The 15,902-nt window shown below is 48.9% G+C and overlaps 1 protein-coding gene across 2 annotated transcripts in view; it reads left to right on the top strand.

The window, feature by feature from the left end:
• Positions 1–15,902, top strand: part of SMPD3 (sphingomyelin phosphodiesterase 3) — a 281,171-nt gene that overhangs the window by 198,288 nt on the left and 66,981 nt on the right. For both annotated transcript variants that reach the window (XM_063945731.1, XM_063945732.1), the window contains one exon: positions 12,573–14,145. In XM_063945731.1, coding sequence (XP_063801801.1) covers positions 12,817–14,145 — 1,329 coding nt within the window. In that variant the 5' untranslated portion in view covers positions 12,573–12,816. The remainder of the gene's footprint in view (positions 1–12,572; positions 14,146–15,902) is intronic.

Below are 15,902 nucleotides of genomic sequence, written 5' to 3'. Positions count from 1 at the left end.
GCACCACGCAACATATTTTCGCCAAATACGGCGATAATGCTTCGCGGTGACTTCCTTCCTTGCCTTTATCAAGGTAGGAATGACTTCTTCTGGAATGCCTTTTCCTTTTAGGATCTGGCATTCAACGCCATGCCGTCAAACGCAGCCGCGGTAAGTCTTGAAAAAGACAAGGACCCTGCTGAAGCAGGTCCCTTCTCAGAAGTAGAGGCCACGGATCGTCCGTGACCATCTCTTGAAGTTCCGGGTACCAAGTCCTTCTTGGCCAATCCGGAGCCACTAGTCTTACTCCTCTTTGCCGTATAATCCTCAATACCTTTGGTATGAGAGGCAGAGGAGGAAACACATATACCGACTGGTACACCCAAGGTGTTACCAGCGCGTCCACAGCTATTGCCTGCGGATCTCTTGACCTGGCGCAATACCTGTCCAGTGTTTTGTTGAGGCGAGACGCCATCATGTCCACCATTGGTTTTACCCAACGGTTTAATAGCATGTGGAAAACTTCTGGATGAAGTCCCCACTCTCCCGGGTGAAGGTCGTGTCTGCTGAGGAAGTCTGCTTCCCAGTTGTCCACGCCCGGGATGAATACTGCTGACAGTGCTATCACGTGATTCTCCGCCCAGCGAAGGATCCTGGCAGCTTCTGCCATTGCCCTCCTGCTTCTTGTGCCGCCCTGTCTGTTTACATGGGCGACTGCCGTGATGTTGTCCGACTGGATCAACACCGGTCTTCCTTGAAGCAGAGGTTCCGCCTGGCTTAGAGCATTGTAGATTGCTCTTAGTTCCAGAATGCTTATGTGAAGAGACTTTTTCAGGCTCGACCACACTCCCTGGAAATTTCTTCCCTGTGTGACTGCTCCCCAGCCTCTCAGGCTGGCATCCGTGGTCACCAGGATCCAATCCTGCATGCCGAATCTGCGGCCCTCCAATAGATGAGCCTCCTGCAACCACCACAGAAGGGATACCCTTGTCCTCGGCGACAGGGTTATCCGCAGGTGCATCTGAAGATGCGACCCTGACCATTTGTCCAACAGATCCCTTTGCATGGAATCTGCCGAAAGGGATTGCTTCGTAAGAAGCTACCATTTTTTCCCAGGACTCTTGTGCATTGATGTACAGACACCTTTCCTGGTTTTAGGAGGTTCCTGACCAGGTCAGATAACTCCTTGGCTTTTTCTTCGGGAAGAAAAACCTTTTTCTGAACTGTGTCCAGAATCATCCCCAGGAACAGCAGACGAGTTGTCGGCATTAATTGGGATTTTGGAATATTCAGAATCCATCCGTGCTGCTTTAGCACCTCTTGAGATAGTGCTAAACCCATCTCTAGCTGTTCTCTGGACCTTGCCCTTATTAGGAGATCGTCCAAGTATGGGATAATTAATACGCCTTTTCTTCGAAGAAGAAATATTATCTCGGCCATTACCTTTGTAAAGACCCGAGGTGCCGTGGACAAACCAAACGGCAGCGTCTGAAACTGATAGTGACAGTTTTGTACAACGAACCTGAGGTACCCCTGGTGTGAGGGGTAATTGGAACGTGGAGATACGCATCCTTGATGTCCAAGGATACCATAAAGTCCCCTTCTTCCAGGTTCGCTATCACTGCTCTGAGTGACTCCATCTTGAACTTGAACTTCTTTATGTATAGGTTCAAGGACTTCAGATTTAGAATAGGCCTTACCGAGCCATCCGGCTTCGGTACCACAAATAGAGTGGAATAATACCCCTTCCCTTGTTGTAGAAGAGGTACCTTGACTATCACCTGCTGAGAATACAGCTTGTGAATGGCTTCCAAAACCGTCTCCCTTTCTGAGGGGGACGTTGGTAAAGCAGACTTCAGGAAACGGCGAGGTGGTTCTGTCTCTAATTTCAACCTGTACCCCTGAGATATTATCTGCAGGATCCAGGGATTTACCTGCGAGTGAGCCCACTGCGCGCTGTAATTTTTGAGACGACCGCCTACCGCCCCCGAGTCCGCTTGCGAAGCCCCAGCGTCATGCTGAGGCTTTTGTAGAAGCCGGGGAGGGCTTCTGTTCCTGGGAAGGAGCTGCCTGTTGCTGTCTCTTCCCTCGTCCTCTGCCTCGTGGCAGATATGAATAGCCCTTTGCTCTCTTATTTTTAAAGGAACGAAAGGGCTGCGGTTGAAAGGTCGGTGCCTTTTTCTGTTGGGGAGTGACTTGAGGTAGAAAGGTGGATTTCCCGGCCGTAGCCGTGGCCACCAAATCCGATAGACCGACCTCAAATAACTCCTCTACGCATCGCCTGTCCACTGTCGTGTCCATAAAGCTCTTCTGGCCGAAATGGACATAGCACTTACCCGTGATGCCAGTGTGCAGATATCTCTCTGTGCATCACGCATATAAAGAAATGCATCCTTTATTTGTTCTAACGACAGTAAAATATTGTCCCTGTCCAGGGTATCAATATTTTCGATCAGGGACTCTGACCAAACTACCCCAGCACTGCACATCCAGGCAGTCGCAATAGCTGGTCGTAGTATAACACCTGCATGTGTGTATATACCTTTTTGGATATTTTCCATCCTCCTATCTGATGGATCTTTAAGTGCGTCCGTCTCAGGAGAGGGTAACGCCACTTGTTTTGATAAGCGTGTTAGCGCTTTGTCCACCCTAGGAGGTGTTTCCCAGCGCTCCCTAACCTCTGGCGGGAAAGGGTATAAAGCCAATAACTTCTTTGAAATTAGCAGTTTTTTATCGGGGCACCCCACGCTTCATCACACACGTCATTTAATTCTTCTGATTCGGTAAAAACTACTGGTAGTTTTTTCACACCCCACATAATACCCTGTTTAGTGGTACCTGTAGTATCAGCTAAATGTAACATCTCCTTTATTGCCAAAATCATATAACGTGTGGCCCTACTGGAAAATACGGTTGATTCGTCACCTTCACCACCGGAATCAGTGCCTGTGTCTGGGTCTGTGTCGACCGACTGAGGCAAGGGACGTTTTACAGCCCCTGACGGTGTTTGAGGCGCCTGGACAGACACTAATTGAGTGTCCGGCCGCCTCATGTCGGCAAACGACTGCTTAAGCGAGTTGACGCTATCCCGTAATTCCACAAATAAAGGCATCCATTCTGGTGTCGACCCCCTAGGAGGTGACATCCTCATATTTGGCAATTGCTCCGCCTCCACACCAATAACGTCCTCATACATGTCGACACACACGTACCGACACACAGCAGACACACAGGGAATGCTCTATACGAAGACAGGACCCACTAGCCCTTTGGGGAGACAGAGGGAGAGTCTGCCAGCACACACCAAAAAGCGCTATATATGACAGGGATAGCCTTATGATTAAGTGCTCCCTTATAGCTGCTTTTATATTAATATATTGCCATTTATTTTGCCCCCCCTCTCTGTTATACCCTGTTTCTGTAGTGCAGTGCAGGGGAGAGACCTGGGAGCCTTCCTGACCAGCGGAGCTGTGACAGAAAATGGCGCCGTGTGCTGAGGAGATAGGCCCCGCCCCTTTTTCGGCGGGCTCGTCTCCCGCTATTTAGTACATTTAGGCAGGGGTAAATATCTCCATATAGCCTCTGGGGCTATATGTGAGGTATTTTTAGCCTTTTTAAAGGTTTTCATTTGCCTCCCAGGGCGCCCCCCCCCAGCGCCCTGCACCCTCAGTGACTGCCGTGTGAAGTGTGCTGAGAGGAAAATGGCGCACAGCTGCAGTGCTGTGCGCTACCTTAAGAAGACTGCCGGAGTCTTCAGCCGCCGATTCTGGACCTCTTCTTGCTTCAGCATCTGTGAGGGGGCCGGCGGCGTGGCTCCGGTGACCATCCAGGCTGTACCTGTGATCGTCCCTCTGGAGCTTCATGTCCAGTAGCCAAGAAGCCAATCCATCCTGCACGCAGGTGAGTTCACTTCTTCTCCCCTCTGTCCCTCGTTGCAGTGATCCTGTTGCCAGCAGGAATCACTGTAAAATAAAAAACCTAAGCTAAACTCTCTAAGCAGCTCTTTATGAGAGCCACCTAGAATTGCACCCTTCTCGGCCGGGCACAAAAATCTAACTGGAGTCTGGAGGAGGGTCATAGGGGGAGGAGCCAGTACACACCACCTGACCTGTAAAAGCTTTACTTTTGTGCCCTGTCTCCTGCGGAGCCGCTATTCCCCATGGTCCTTTCAGGAACCCCAGCATCCACTTAGGACGATAGAGAAAAGGGGACACTGTCTGCCATAATATGTAAAAGGGTCTCTACCTGGTGTAGTGGCTCTACTGTGCAGCGTAATTTGAATAATGGAGACTACTGTGCACCGTAGTATGAATTGGTATTATTTTGTGGCCACGCCCCTTCCCCATGAAGCCACGCCCCTATATGTTTTGCACGCCTGCGCACCGCACTGGCCCTATCTTGCATATGGGGGAAGGGGGGGCGTTTTTTACCTTTTCTTGCACACAGCGCTAAAATACCTAGTTACGGCACTGGATGCTCTCGTTCTTCCAGCAGTTACTTCTAATGCCCCTCCTTTGCCGTCCACCAGCGCACAAGTGATCACTGATCACTTCTAGGCATACATGTTCACATACTTTAATTACAAGATAAATGTTAAGAGACAGATTCAGGGGGACATTTACTAAGCAGTGATAAGAGCGGAGAAGTGAGCCAGGGGAGAAGTTGCCCCATCAACCAATCAGCACTGAAGTAACATCTATAATTTGCATACTATAAAATTATACAGAGCTGCTGATTGGTTGATGGGGCAACTTCTCCACTGGCTCACATCTCCGTTCTTATCACTGCTTAGTAAATGTCCCCCTTAGAGTTGCACGCTGAGAATGCATATCCCGATTTATAGTAACTGAGCAATCATATGTATATGCAGCATTTAGTAACTATGGGCGTCACTACTTGTGGCTGAGTGGGTGTAACTGGGCGTCCGCACGTAGCGTCAGTGTGGAAACGGAATTACGGGTTAGTTAGAGGTGAGGGTACGCGGAGATCTGTCCGATTGCAGGTGGATCTCTTGCACCAGTTGTGCAGTGACAGTAATGATGGCGACATACAGTAGAGGCAGCTGACTCAGGACAGAGGGCGGTATGTACTAAGCACAAAATGCGGTAAACCCCCGTTTACCGCATTTTCCTCAATGTACATAGCCCTGGGTCAGCGCCGCGGAGGGGTTTGCCAGATTTTGCTGGCGATACCCCATTGAAGCCTATGGGCTTCTTTCCGCAGCGCTGGTGTGAGGGATCTCTCCCAGCATACCCCGCGGCCACCCCCATCGTTCTGCACATGCGCAGAATGACACGGGGCCGAAACCAGGAAGTCAGGGAGACGCCGGGGATCGCGAAGAACAGCTCTTATTGGAAGAGCCGTCCTTTGCAATGCTAAGCGCATATGTAAGTACATATGCTCTTAGCATTGTGACCATGAGTGGCGACGTCACATAGTGCATCCCGCCCAGAGTCCGAATGGAGTGCGACTATGAATCAGGCCTAAATCATAGTTGCCTACCCTCCCTCATTCTGCAGGAGACTCCCTGAAATAGTAGCAATCTCCCTCACTCCCTGAATAGTTCCTCAATCTCCCTGAAAAAAAGAGAAATCAGCGATACATACATTCAAATGGGATCATCAGCGCCATTTCCCTGTATTGGTTATAAGGCACAATGATCCCTATGGCTACATGCATGGCCTAAATGTATAGAGAAAACGGTAGTTACATAATGGAACACGAAAGCATTAATGTGTTAAACCAATTCTGTTGTTTATACAAGTTATTGATTGTCCTGTGCTTTTTGCTCACCACACTTCTAACTCCAGCGCTTTTCTGGAAAGTATTAATGAGCAGCAAGAAGCACTTTCCATACTGTGTGTGCAGCGGACGCTAATGAGAAAGCAGGACAGGCCGGGTGGGAAGTTATAATACTGCTGACTTAGCAGGCTGGGTTTATACATGCTGTGGTTAAGAAGAACAATCTTACCATTAATATGATGGCGGGAAGATGGAAGTGCAGCGTCCCCTTTCTCATATTTACTTTTCCTATTGTACCGCCACCCCAGCAGACACAGATCTTTGGTGGTCATTCCGAGTTGATCGCTAGCTGCATTTGTTCGCTGTGCAGCGATGAGCCAAAAAAACAGCACTTCTGCGCATGCTATGCGGGAAACAATGCGCACGCGCGAAGTACTATTACAACGAACGATGTAGTTTCACACAAGGTCTAGTGAAGCTTTTCAGTCGCACTGCTGGCCGCAGAGTGATTGACATGAAGTGGGCGTTTCTGGGTGTCACCTGACGGTTTTCAGGGAGTGATCGTAAAAACGCAGGCGTGTCTGGAAAAACGCAGGCGTGGCTGGCCGAACGCAGGGCGTGTTTGTGACGTCAAAACAGCAACTGAATAGTCTGAAGTGATGGCAAGCGCTGAGTACTGTAGGTCTGAAGCTACTCTGAAACTGCTCAAAAATATTTTGCAGCCGCTCTGCGATCCTTTCGTTCGCACTTCTGCTAAGCTAAAATACACTCCCAGAGGGCGGCGGCTTAGCGTTTGCATGGCTGCTAAAATACAGCTAGCGAGCGAATAACTCGGAATGAGGGCCTTTATTTCCTGCACTGCCCCTTCCATTTTTGTGTGTAATTTGCTCTAACCCCTAGTATGCTGTCTAGAGTCTACCATGTACACATTTTGCTTTGTTCCCTACCCCCCTCGTGTTGTTTGTGGGGGCCCCTGGTGACCACCCTGCCGGTAATCTGTCCCTGACAGCACCATGTAAAAGTGTGACTTTTTTTTCTCAAGATGGCAGCTGCCTAATGGTAGCGCCGTCCCTCTGTGCCCAGACTAAAATCTAAATTGCAGTGTAATTATAAAGCTGGCCAGCATTTGTGAGCTACATGCAAAAGCAGCCAGTATTTACCCTGCATGCAAAAATAATACAAAAACAAATTATTTGCAACACGGTTTGTCCAGTTGCACAGTTATATATTTTTGCGTCATCCATAACTGAGAATCTGCCCATTTTTCCGCATCGTGTATGCGTCTTAACAGAGCCGGCCTTAGGCATAGGCAAACCAGACAAATGCCTAGGGCATTTGGTATGCTTAGGGGCACCAGCAGCTTCTGCTGATTAAAATGATATGCGGCATGCCTATATTCTGTGTGTGACTGCGGCTGTATCTGCATACGAAATGCTACTTTGCAGTGTATTCCTGCAAATCACTGTAATGTAGCATTTCGTATCCAGATACAGCCGCAGTCACACACAGAATATAGGCATACTGCATATCATTTAAATCAGCAGAAGCAGCTTGTGCATCCTAGCCACATAGTAATGCAAATAAGATGCATTTTCATAAACAAAAGATGCCCGACGTTAGCAGAGCTGCCAGCTGACTCATGCCAGGCATCTCCTGCAGAACTAGTGGCGGTGCTAGGGGGCACCAGCCAAAATCTTGCCAAGGCATCATATTGGTTAGGGCCAGCTCTGCGTCTTAATGCAAATGCCTCTACAAACCCCTTCCCTGGGGTACATTTGAGGGTCCAAATGTGCAAGGACTGGGGTGCCCATTTATCAGTGTCTGTAGATGCTGAAATAGTACTTGGTGGCCAGGATGGTGTGCGATACATCCCGTCACTTATCGGGTACATACTGGTGTTAATAACGCCAAATGCGATTGGTATCGCAAAGGACAGCTCTCCCAATGAGAGCTGTCCTTTGTGATCACAGAACTTCCGCGTTTAGTACCATGGAGTCTTTTGGCCTATGGCCACCAAACAGCTGCTACGTATAACTGTATAGAATGTGCTTGATAAATGCTACCTCAAAGCTGATTGGTTGTCATGGACAACTTCTCCACTCTTTTCACTGCTTCATACATTTCCCCCTGTATGACTTTTTAGCCACCCCCGTTATCTCCCAGTCACTGTCCAGGAATGCCCCATTTCTGCAACTGTGCATCTAATTTTGATGTGCAACTCTGTAGAAACGATAGGGGTAATTCACAGTTGATCGCAGCAGCAAATTTGTTTGCAGTTGGACAAAACCATGAGGGTCATTCCGACCCGATTGCACGCTGCAGTTCGCAGCGCAGCGAGCCGGTCGAATCTGCGCATGCAACAGTGCCGCAGTGCGCCGGTGCATGCCAGATGGCCGAAGGCCGTCGTTACCGAGCGATCGAATCAGGCAGAAGCATTCGCTGGGCGGGAGGGGGCGGCACGGCAGCGTTTAGCCGCCGTTTTCAGGGCGCGATCCGGCCAACACAGGTGTGACCGGACCGTGCGGGGGGCATCACACGCAGCCGCTGCGACCCGGGGCAGCGACGAGTAACTCCCAGTCAGTCGTCAGGAGCTGCGCTGGCCGGGAGTTACTCTTCAAATACAAAAGCATCGCCACTGTGCGATGCTTTTGTACTTGTGCGGGGGTGGGGGGGGGGGGGGGGGGCGGACTAACATGCAGGGCAGACTAGCCCTGTGCTGAGCGTCCCCCCGCATGTCTGGGAAGATGATCATATTTAGCACAGCTACGATCAACTCGGAATGACCCCTATGTGCACTGCAGGTGGGGCCGATATAACATGTGCAGAGAGAGTTAGATTTGGGTGGGTTATTTTGTTTCTTACTGGCTGCTTTATTTTTACACTGCAATTTAGATTTCAGTTTGACCACACCCCACCCAAATCTAACTCTCTCTGCACATGTTACATCTGCCCCACCTGCAGTGCACATGGGGGGTCATTCTGACCTGATCGCACGCTGCCGTTCATCGCAGCGCAGCGATCAGGTTGGCGCCGGCGCATGGCTGACAGCCGACGGCTTTTATTGCCTAGCGATCTCCTCTGCCTGATTGACAGGCAGAGGCGGTCGCTGGGCGGGAGGGGGCAGCACGGCGGCGTTTTGTGGGCGTGGCCGGACGTGCAGGGGCGGGCCGCAGCGGCTGCATGACGTCACACGCAGCCACTGCGACCTGGGCAGTGACGAGTAGCTCCCGGCCAGCACGCAAAAGCTGCGCTGGCCGGGAGCTACTCCTGAAGTGCAGAAGCATCACCGCTGTGCGGGGCGGGCCTGCCATGCGGGGCGGACTATCCCTGTGCTGGGCGTCCCCCCACGTGTCAGTGTGCCTGATCGTAGCCCTGCAAAATTTAACAGGGCTGCGATCAACTGTGAATTAGGCCCAATATCGGGATGAAACTTCTGCTAAGCTAAAATACACTCCCAGTGGGCGGCGGCATAGCGTTTGCACGGCTGCTAAAAACTGCTAGCCTCTCCCCCTGTCAGTGAGTCACGCATGCGCAGTAGTAGGAAGCAGAGACTACTGCGCATGCGCGACTCACTGACAGGGGGAGCGCAGAGCTGAACAACCGCTGTGGAGGGATCAGTGGCCGCGGTGGTGATTATGGCAGACCGCAGTGACGACCAGTGTGACGTGGAAACTACAGGGAGCGTTGGGGAGCGCCGGGCAGCAGGAGGAAAACAGCTAACGAGGAGTAATCACCGGGAGCGCAGAGATATCCCTAATACCGCAGCGGGAGAGGTTAGTACATCCCGCCCATTGGGAGAGGTGGCGCGGAGATGAGCTCATCTCCCAGTGACACCTCCGCCCCTGATGCCGGCTCCGCCCTACACCGCTATGGCAACCTGACCCGGCATATTGCCAGGTCAGGGAGCCAGTTGTTAGGGTCCAATGCCAGGTCCCACCCGGTAAGGACCTGTTTCCATTTACCGGATGGGACCTGGCATTTGTGATGTCATAGATTTATTAGTGACTGCATACCGTTAAATCTACCTCTATAGAGTTCATCCAAGCCAGGTGCAATGATATATAACTTTGCAGGACATGTTACGATATATCATGATAATTGTTGTTCTTTAGCACAGATAGGGGGTCATTCCGAGTTGATCGCTCGCTAGCAGTTTTTAGCAGCCGTGCAAAAGCATTGTCGCCGCCCACCGGGGAGTGCATTTTTGCTTTGCAGAAGTGCAAACGCTTGTGCAGCCGAGCGCTTGCAAAATCATTTTGTGCAAAACAAGACCAGCCCTTTAGTTACTCTCCGTGTGCGTTGAGTCTAACGACGGAGGGACGGCTTTTGACATCACACACCTGCCTAGCGTTCGCCCAGCCACACCTGCGTTTTCCCCGACACGCCTGCGTTTTTCTAAGCACTCCCTGAAAACGGTCGGTTGACACCCAGAAACGCCCACTTCATGTCAATCTTCCAGCGTTCGCCCGTGCGACTGAAAGCTTCGCTAGAACCTGTGCAAAACCACAAAAAACTTTGTAACCGTACGTACATACGCATGCGCAGATTAGCCGTTTTTTCCACTTATCGCTGCGCTGCGAACAACGCAGCTAGCGAACAACTCGGAATGACTCCCATAGTCAGCATCATTTGTAGATATTTGTGAAGTTGTGTTACCATTCTTGCTGATTACTGTACTAGTGTGCCCACAGTGTACATCCCTCTTACGTTTTACCCCAATAGATTGCATTCACAAAAAAATGGATAGGAAATGAAACTGCCGAAGCTTGAAATGTGGAGACTTTACTCTCTGTCCGCATAGATTGATAGATATTTTCAGAGAGCGCCAATCTATCATCCTGCTCGGAACCGGCTCGGTGGTTACACAGTTCTCGTCTCAGGGAGCAGACATTCCCAAACACATACAGACTGAACTGAAGGTGCAGAATTGATCTGTACTTCTTCTGTTCAGTGGAGTTGTCACAGCAAATAATAGTTATTGTTCTATCCCAAGGAAAGATAAATGGCCTCTGGCTAAGAAGCGAGTTAATGAAGTCCCAAGGAGAGAACTCTTCGTGTTTATGTGAGAGAAATAATCTTCTATTCCACGTTATGATATTGTTATAGGTCATGCATGGCCAACCTGTGGCTCTCCAGCTGTTGTGAAACTACATATCTCAGCGTGCTTTGCCAAAGGTTTAGTATTCCCTAATAGCAAAACTGTTGCAGGGCATGCTGGGATTGTAGTTTCACAACAGCTGGAGAGCCACTGGTTGGCCAGGCCTGTTATAGGTGATCAGTATATATCACAGTACTACTTATTGCCTAGAACAGAGGTTCCAAAACTCTGCCTTTACAGTGCATTTCTTTAGGCTATCCATGATTTAGCCCAGATGGTTAAATCAAATAGACTGAGGTACTAATTAAGTCACCTGTGCTCAAGCATGGATGGATATCCTTAAAGCCAGGACTGTCATGGCAGTTTGGGAAACTCTGGCTTAGGACATGTTACTCCTTGAGATATGAGGGTTCTAGGTAAGTTGATTGGTAATAATTACCCAGGTCCAGGTCTGTCCGAGGGGCCAGCTGGGTAGGAGGAGAAATGTCCCTCTCTGCTTAATATTTTTCAGTTTTGATTTTCAGAGTGGGTGTGACCACATCTCCAGGGCTTGGTCACGCCCCTTGTGTCACTAATGCCCGCCGTATGTCTCGTTGGCCATGTATATTTGTGATTTTTGTTATATTTCCTCTGTTCAGCCTTTGATAAATTGCAATGATACATTAATCATGTGGATTTTTGGGTTGAGAGCTTTAATAAATAGACCCCTACAGTATATGTCATATACTCAAGAAAAAGGCAATCCACGTATGGAGATAGACAGCATATGTGGGGCTTCACACTGTAAAAATGGTTTTATTGGTATGGAAAAGCATGGAGTATTAGGAAGGCCACATCTAGCCTACTTACTCCCAGTTGGACAACCCTGATCTAGAAGTAGTTCTAGAAGTAGAAACTTGTCATTGAACTACCAAGTACTTTATTACACTGAAGTTACTAATAGTAGTGTTTTCGTGAAAGGTGTTGAACAGGTAAAATGGGCTATAACCTTAAGCAACCAATCAGGGGTCTAATTTTTTTTTTTAAGCTCTATTAGAAAAATACCGGTGACAGCTTGGAACATCAGTTCCCATAAATTAACCCCCCAATGCAGTGGTTCCCAAATTCAGTCCTTAAGGCACGCTAACACTCCAGGTTTTAAGGAAATCTGTGTTTATGCAAAGGTGACTTTTTTTGTATATATCAGATTGCTTATACCATCTGTGCATAAGGAGGAATATCCTTATTTACTGGATTGGTAAGGTGCTCTGAGGACAGAGTTTGGGAAACCCTGCAACAATGCCTGACAACGTATGACGCAAACCCCATGGCTTGCGCACTACTCCGGTTGTGCATGTGCGCATTCAGGGCGTTGTCGGTCACAGTTGCCCCAAGCCGTGGCTTGATTGACATGCTTCTGCCATTTGGGTGTGGGGTAGGGTGTGGTTGGCTTGCATTCCCAGAAATGCGGGCATGTCACCCCCCTGTTTTCTGGGAGTACCATGGCCAGGGTCTACGGCAGAGGAGGCAGATTTCCTGGCCTTGCAAGTTGTACGGGATTGCACAGCGGCTCCTCTACAGAATGATGAGTACAGATAGTTTATTTGTCACTGACAGTAGTAATGAAATACAGAGTTTAGAAATTATTCTCAGTGGACTTCATTTGTCCTAGACTTAGTCACAATCTTATAATGTAGGCGATATAATGTCTTCTTTATCAGTCTACGGTATATCCTGTCCATTTTTATATCAGTTGTTTTTTCTTTGTCTACAGGATCTCTCTCAGACATGAAGGCCTCTGAGAAGCAATGACACTCCCCTGGTCACAAGCTCATCCCATTGCTAGATATATCTTCTGCTTTGGAGACATGTCAAGGTGATATTTATCAGCAGTGTAAATAACTCCCATTGGGTGAGGGCTTAGAGGTGGTTCCTGCCTTCTGCCCCTTCCATTCTGATTATTCAACTAGAGTGACATCACGCAGAAGCTCCCATGAAGAGGACACCACTGAGCTGAGATGGTTTTGCACACTTCCCCCTTTCCCAGTAGCTTCCTGTCATTCCTCCACTCCCTATCATGGGCACTAATATTCCCTTGTGTGTGGCTTGGAGATCGTCTCCTGGCCTCGTTCTTGCCTACCACCTATGAAAAACGTCAGAGGTCTGATGATCCCTGTTACTTCCAGGCCCTTTGTATTATCATCACTACTCCAATTTACTTGGCCTTGCTTGTTTCATCTCTTCCCTTTGCCTTCATCGGCTTCCTGGTGTGGTCGCCTCTTCAAGCTGTCCGCAGACCTTATACCTACTCCCGTCTGCAGGACAAGGCCAGGGCTAGTGGAGCTAAGTTACTAACCGAATGGAGAGGAACAGGCAGCTCCAAAAGCTTCTGCTTTTGCTCGGCCAATGTCTGTCTGTTGCCAGACTCACTTGCAAGGTTCACTAACCTCTTTAACACTCAAGCACGGGCCAAAGAAATTGGCAGGAGAATACGCAATGGAGCCAGTAGGCCCCAAATAAAGATTTACATAGACTCTCCAACCAACACTTCCATCAGTGCTGCAAGCTTCAGCAGCCTGGTATCTCCACAGGGAGCGGATGTTACCCATCGTGCAGTCAACATGGGTATGAAGAGAACAACTTCAGTGGAATACAAAGGAGACAATGCTGGAGAGAACAGCAGCGAAGAGGGACGGGACGGGAGAAATGGTGGGGATATGGGTGAAGGGGAGGATAGTCCATGTATTGTTCGAATCAGTAGGGATGACAGCGGTCACATCTCCGACACAGAGACTGATGCCATGAGTGGACATGTGAATGTGGCATGTTTGGCCGAAACAGAACCAGACTTCCAAAAAAGCCCAACCCCTAACCACAAGCACAGGGAGGGGGATGGTGGAAGCCTGGACAGCTGCAACACTTCTCGTGACTCGCTAGTCAAGGGTAGGGTGGCGGACGGGGCTACTGACCAAAGTGTCATTAATAACAAACTTCTATACAGGGCATCCATCATTAAGAAAGCTGCAGCCCGGAAAAAAAAGCATATGGACGATATCCTGGACCATGAAATATCTGCCTTTTTCCCAGCCAACCTGGACTTCCTGTGCCTGCAGGAAGTGTTTGACAAACGGGCTGCCGAGAAGTTGAAAGAGCAACTACACTATTATTTTGAATACGTTCTGTATGACGTGGGGGTCTACAGCTGCCATGGCTGCTGCGGCTTTAAGTTCCTGAACAGTGGGCTCATGTTTGCAAGCCGCTACCCCATACTGGACGCTACCTATCACTGTTATCCCAACGGGAGAGGAATTGACGCGCTGGCCGCCAAGGGAGCTCTGTTCATTAAGGTGAGCGGTTTGGGGTGTCTTATGTGAAGTATATAGTATGTTCACTGTAGCGTAATATTGGATATAGTCACCGCTCTGCATATCTCTTGCATTGCATCACCGCTGCATGTCACTCGATATGCTATAAGTGAAATAGACAGATACAGACACAACTCAGATTGATGCATGTTACACTTAATGAAATCTGAATACAGTCCTAATTTCATTTTGTGAAGGTGAAGGTTAAAATGTTCATATATCAAAGTCTTCCATAAAGCATTATACAGTCTAATAAGCATCATTGATCATCCAAATTATTTTCAATGCATTTCTGTTTTGACTGTAATTTCAATTGTTCTAGACTGCCAACACACTGTGCTGTGTACAATGACTGCAAGTATTAATCTGAAGTATAAGCACTGTGCTTCGGATTATAGAAAGAGACAGAAATGTGTGTATTAACCAACATATATTAACCAGGATCAACTATGTATTATACAGCACTTTAGTAAACATTTCTATGTTTTTTGGGGGATGACACTGTAATGTCTTCCTGTGACTCATAACTTTCTTATCTTTGGTTTTCGATTATCTTTATGTTTGACTGTACAGATGTGTCCTCATACACCTAGTGTCTATACGCCATACAGCGCAAGACATCCAGCGCAACTGAGGTGCTCTGAGTAGTATACTGTACTCTTTATTTCTCTGACGTCCTAAGTGGATGCTGGGGACTCCGTCAGGACCATGGGGATTAGCGGCTCCGCAGGAGACAGGGCACAAAACTAAAGCTTTAGGATCAGGTGGTGTGTACTGGCTCCTCCCCCTATGACCCTCTTCCAAGCCTCAGTTAGGTTTTTGTGCCCGTCCGAGCAGGGTGCAATCTAGGTGGCTCTCTTAAGGAGCTGCTTAGAAAAAGTTTTTAGGTTTCTTATTTTCAGTGAGTCCTGCTGGCAACAGGCTCACTGCATCGAGGGACTTAGGGGAGAGAAGTTCAACTCACCTGCGTGCAGGATGGATTGGCTTCTTAGGCTACTGGACACCATTAGCTCCAGAGGGAGTCGGAACACAGGTCTCACCCTGGGGTTCGTCCCGGAGCCGCGCCGCCGACCCCCCTTGCAGATGCTGAAAATTGAAGGTCCAGAAACCGGCGGCAGAAGGCTTTTCAGTCTTCATGAAGGTAGCGCACAGCACTGCAGCTGTGCGCCATTGTTGTCACACACTTCACACCAACGGTCACGGAGGGTGCAGGGCGTTGCTGGGGGCGCCCTGGGCAGCAATGTATAATACCTTATTCTGGCTAAAAATACATCACATATAGCCCCTGGAGGCTATATGGATGTATTTAACCCCTGCCAGGTCTCAGAAAAACGGGAGAAGAGGCCCGCCGAAAAGGGGGCGGGGCCTATTCTCCTCAGCACACAGCGCCATTTTCCCTCACAGAAATGCTGGTGGGAAGGCTCCCAGGCTCTCCCCTGCACTGCACTACAGAAACAGGGTTAAAACAGAGAGGGGGGGCACTTATTTGGCGATATGTATATATATATATTAAAATGCTATAAGGGAAAAACACTTATATAAAGGTTGTCCCTGTATAATATAGCGTTTTTGGTGTGTGCTGGCAAACTCTCCCTCTGTCTCCCCAAAGGGCTAGTGGGGTCCTGTCCTCTATCAGAGCATTCCCTGTGTGTGTGCTGTGTGTCGGTACTTGTGTGTCGACATGTATGAGGACGATGTTGGTGAGGAGGCGGAGCAATTGCCGGTAATGGTGATGTCAC

This window comes from Pseudophryne corroboree, chromosome 11 (genome assembly GCF_028390025.1).
Source record: "Pseudophryne corroboree isolate aPseCor3 chromosome 11, aPseCor3.hap2, whole genome shotgun sequence".
NCBI lineage: Eukaryota > Metazoa > Chordata > Amphibia > Anura > Myobatrachidae > Pseudophryne > Pseudophryne corroboree.
Note: the sequence above shows the minus strand (reverse complement) of the source record. Positions and strands in the feature narration are given on the sequence as shown.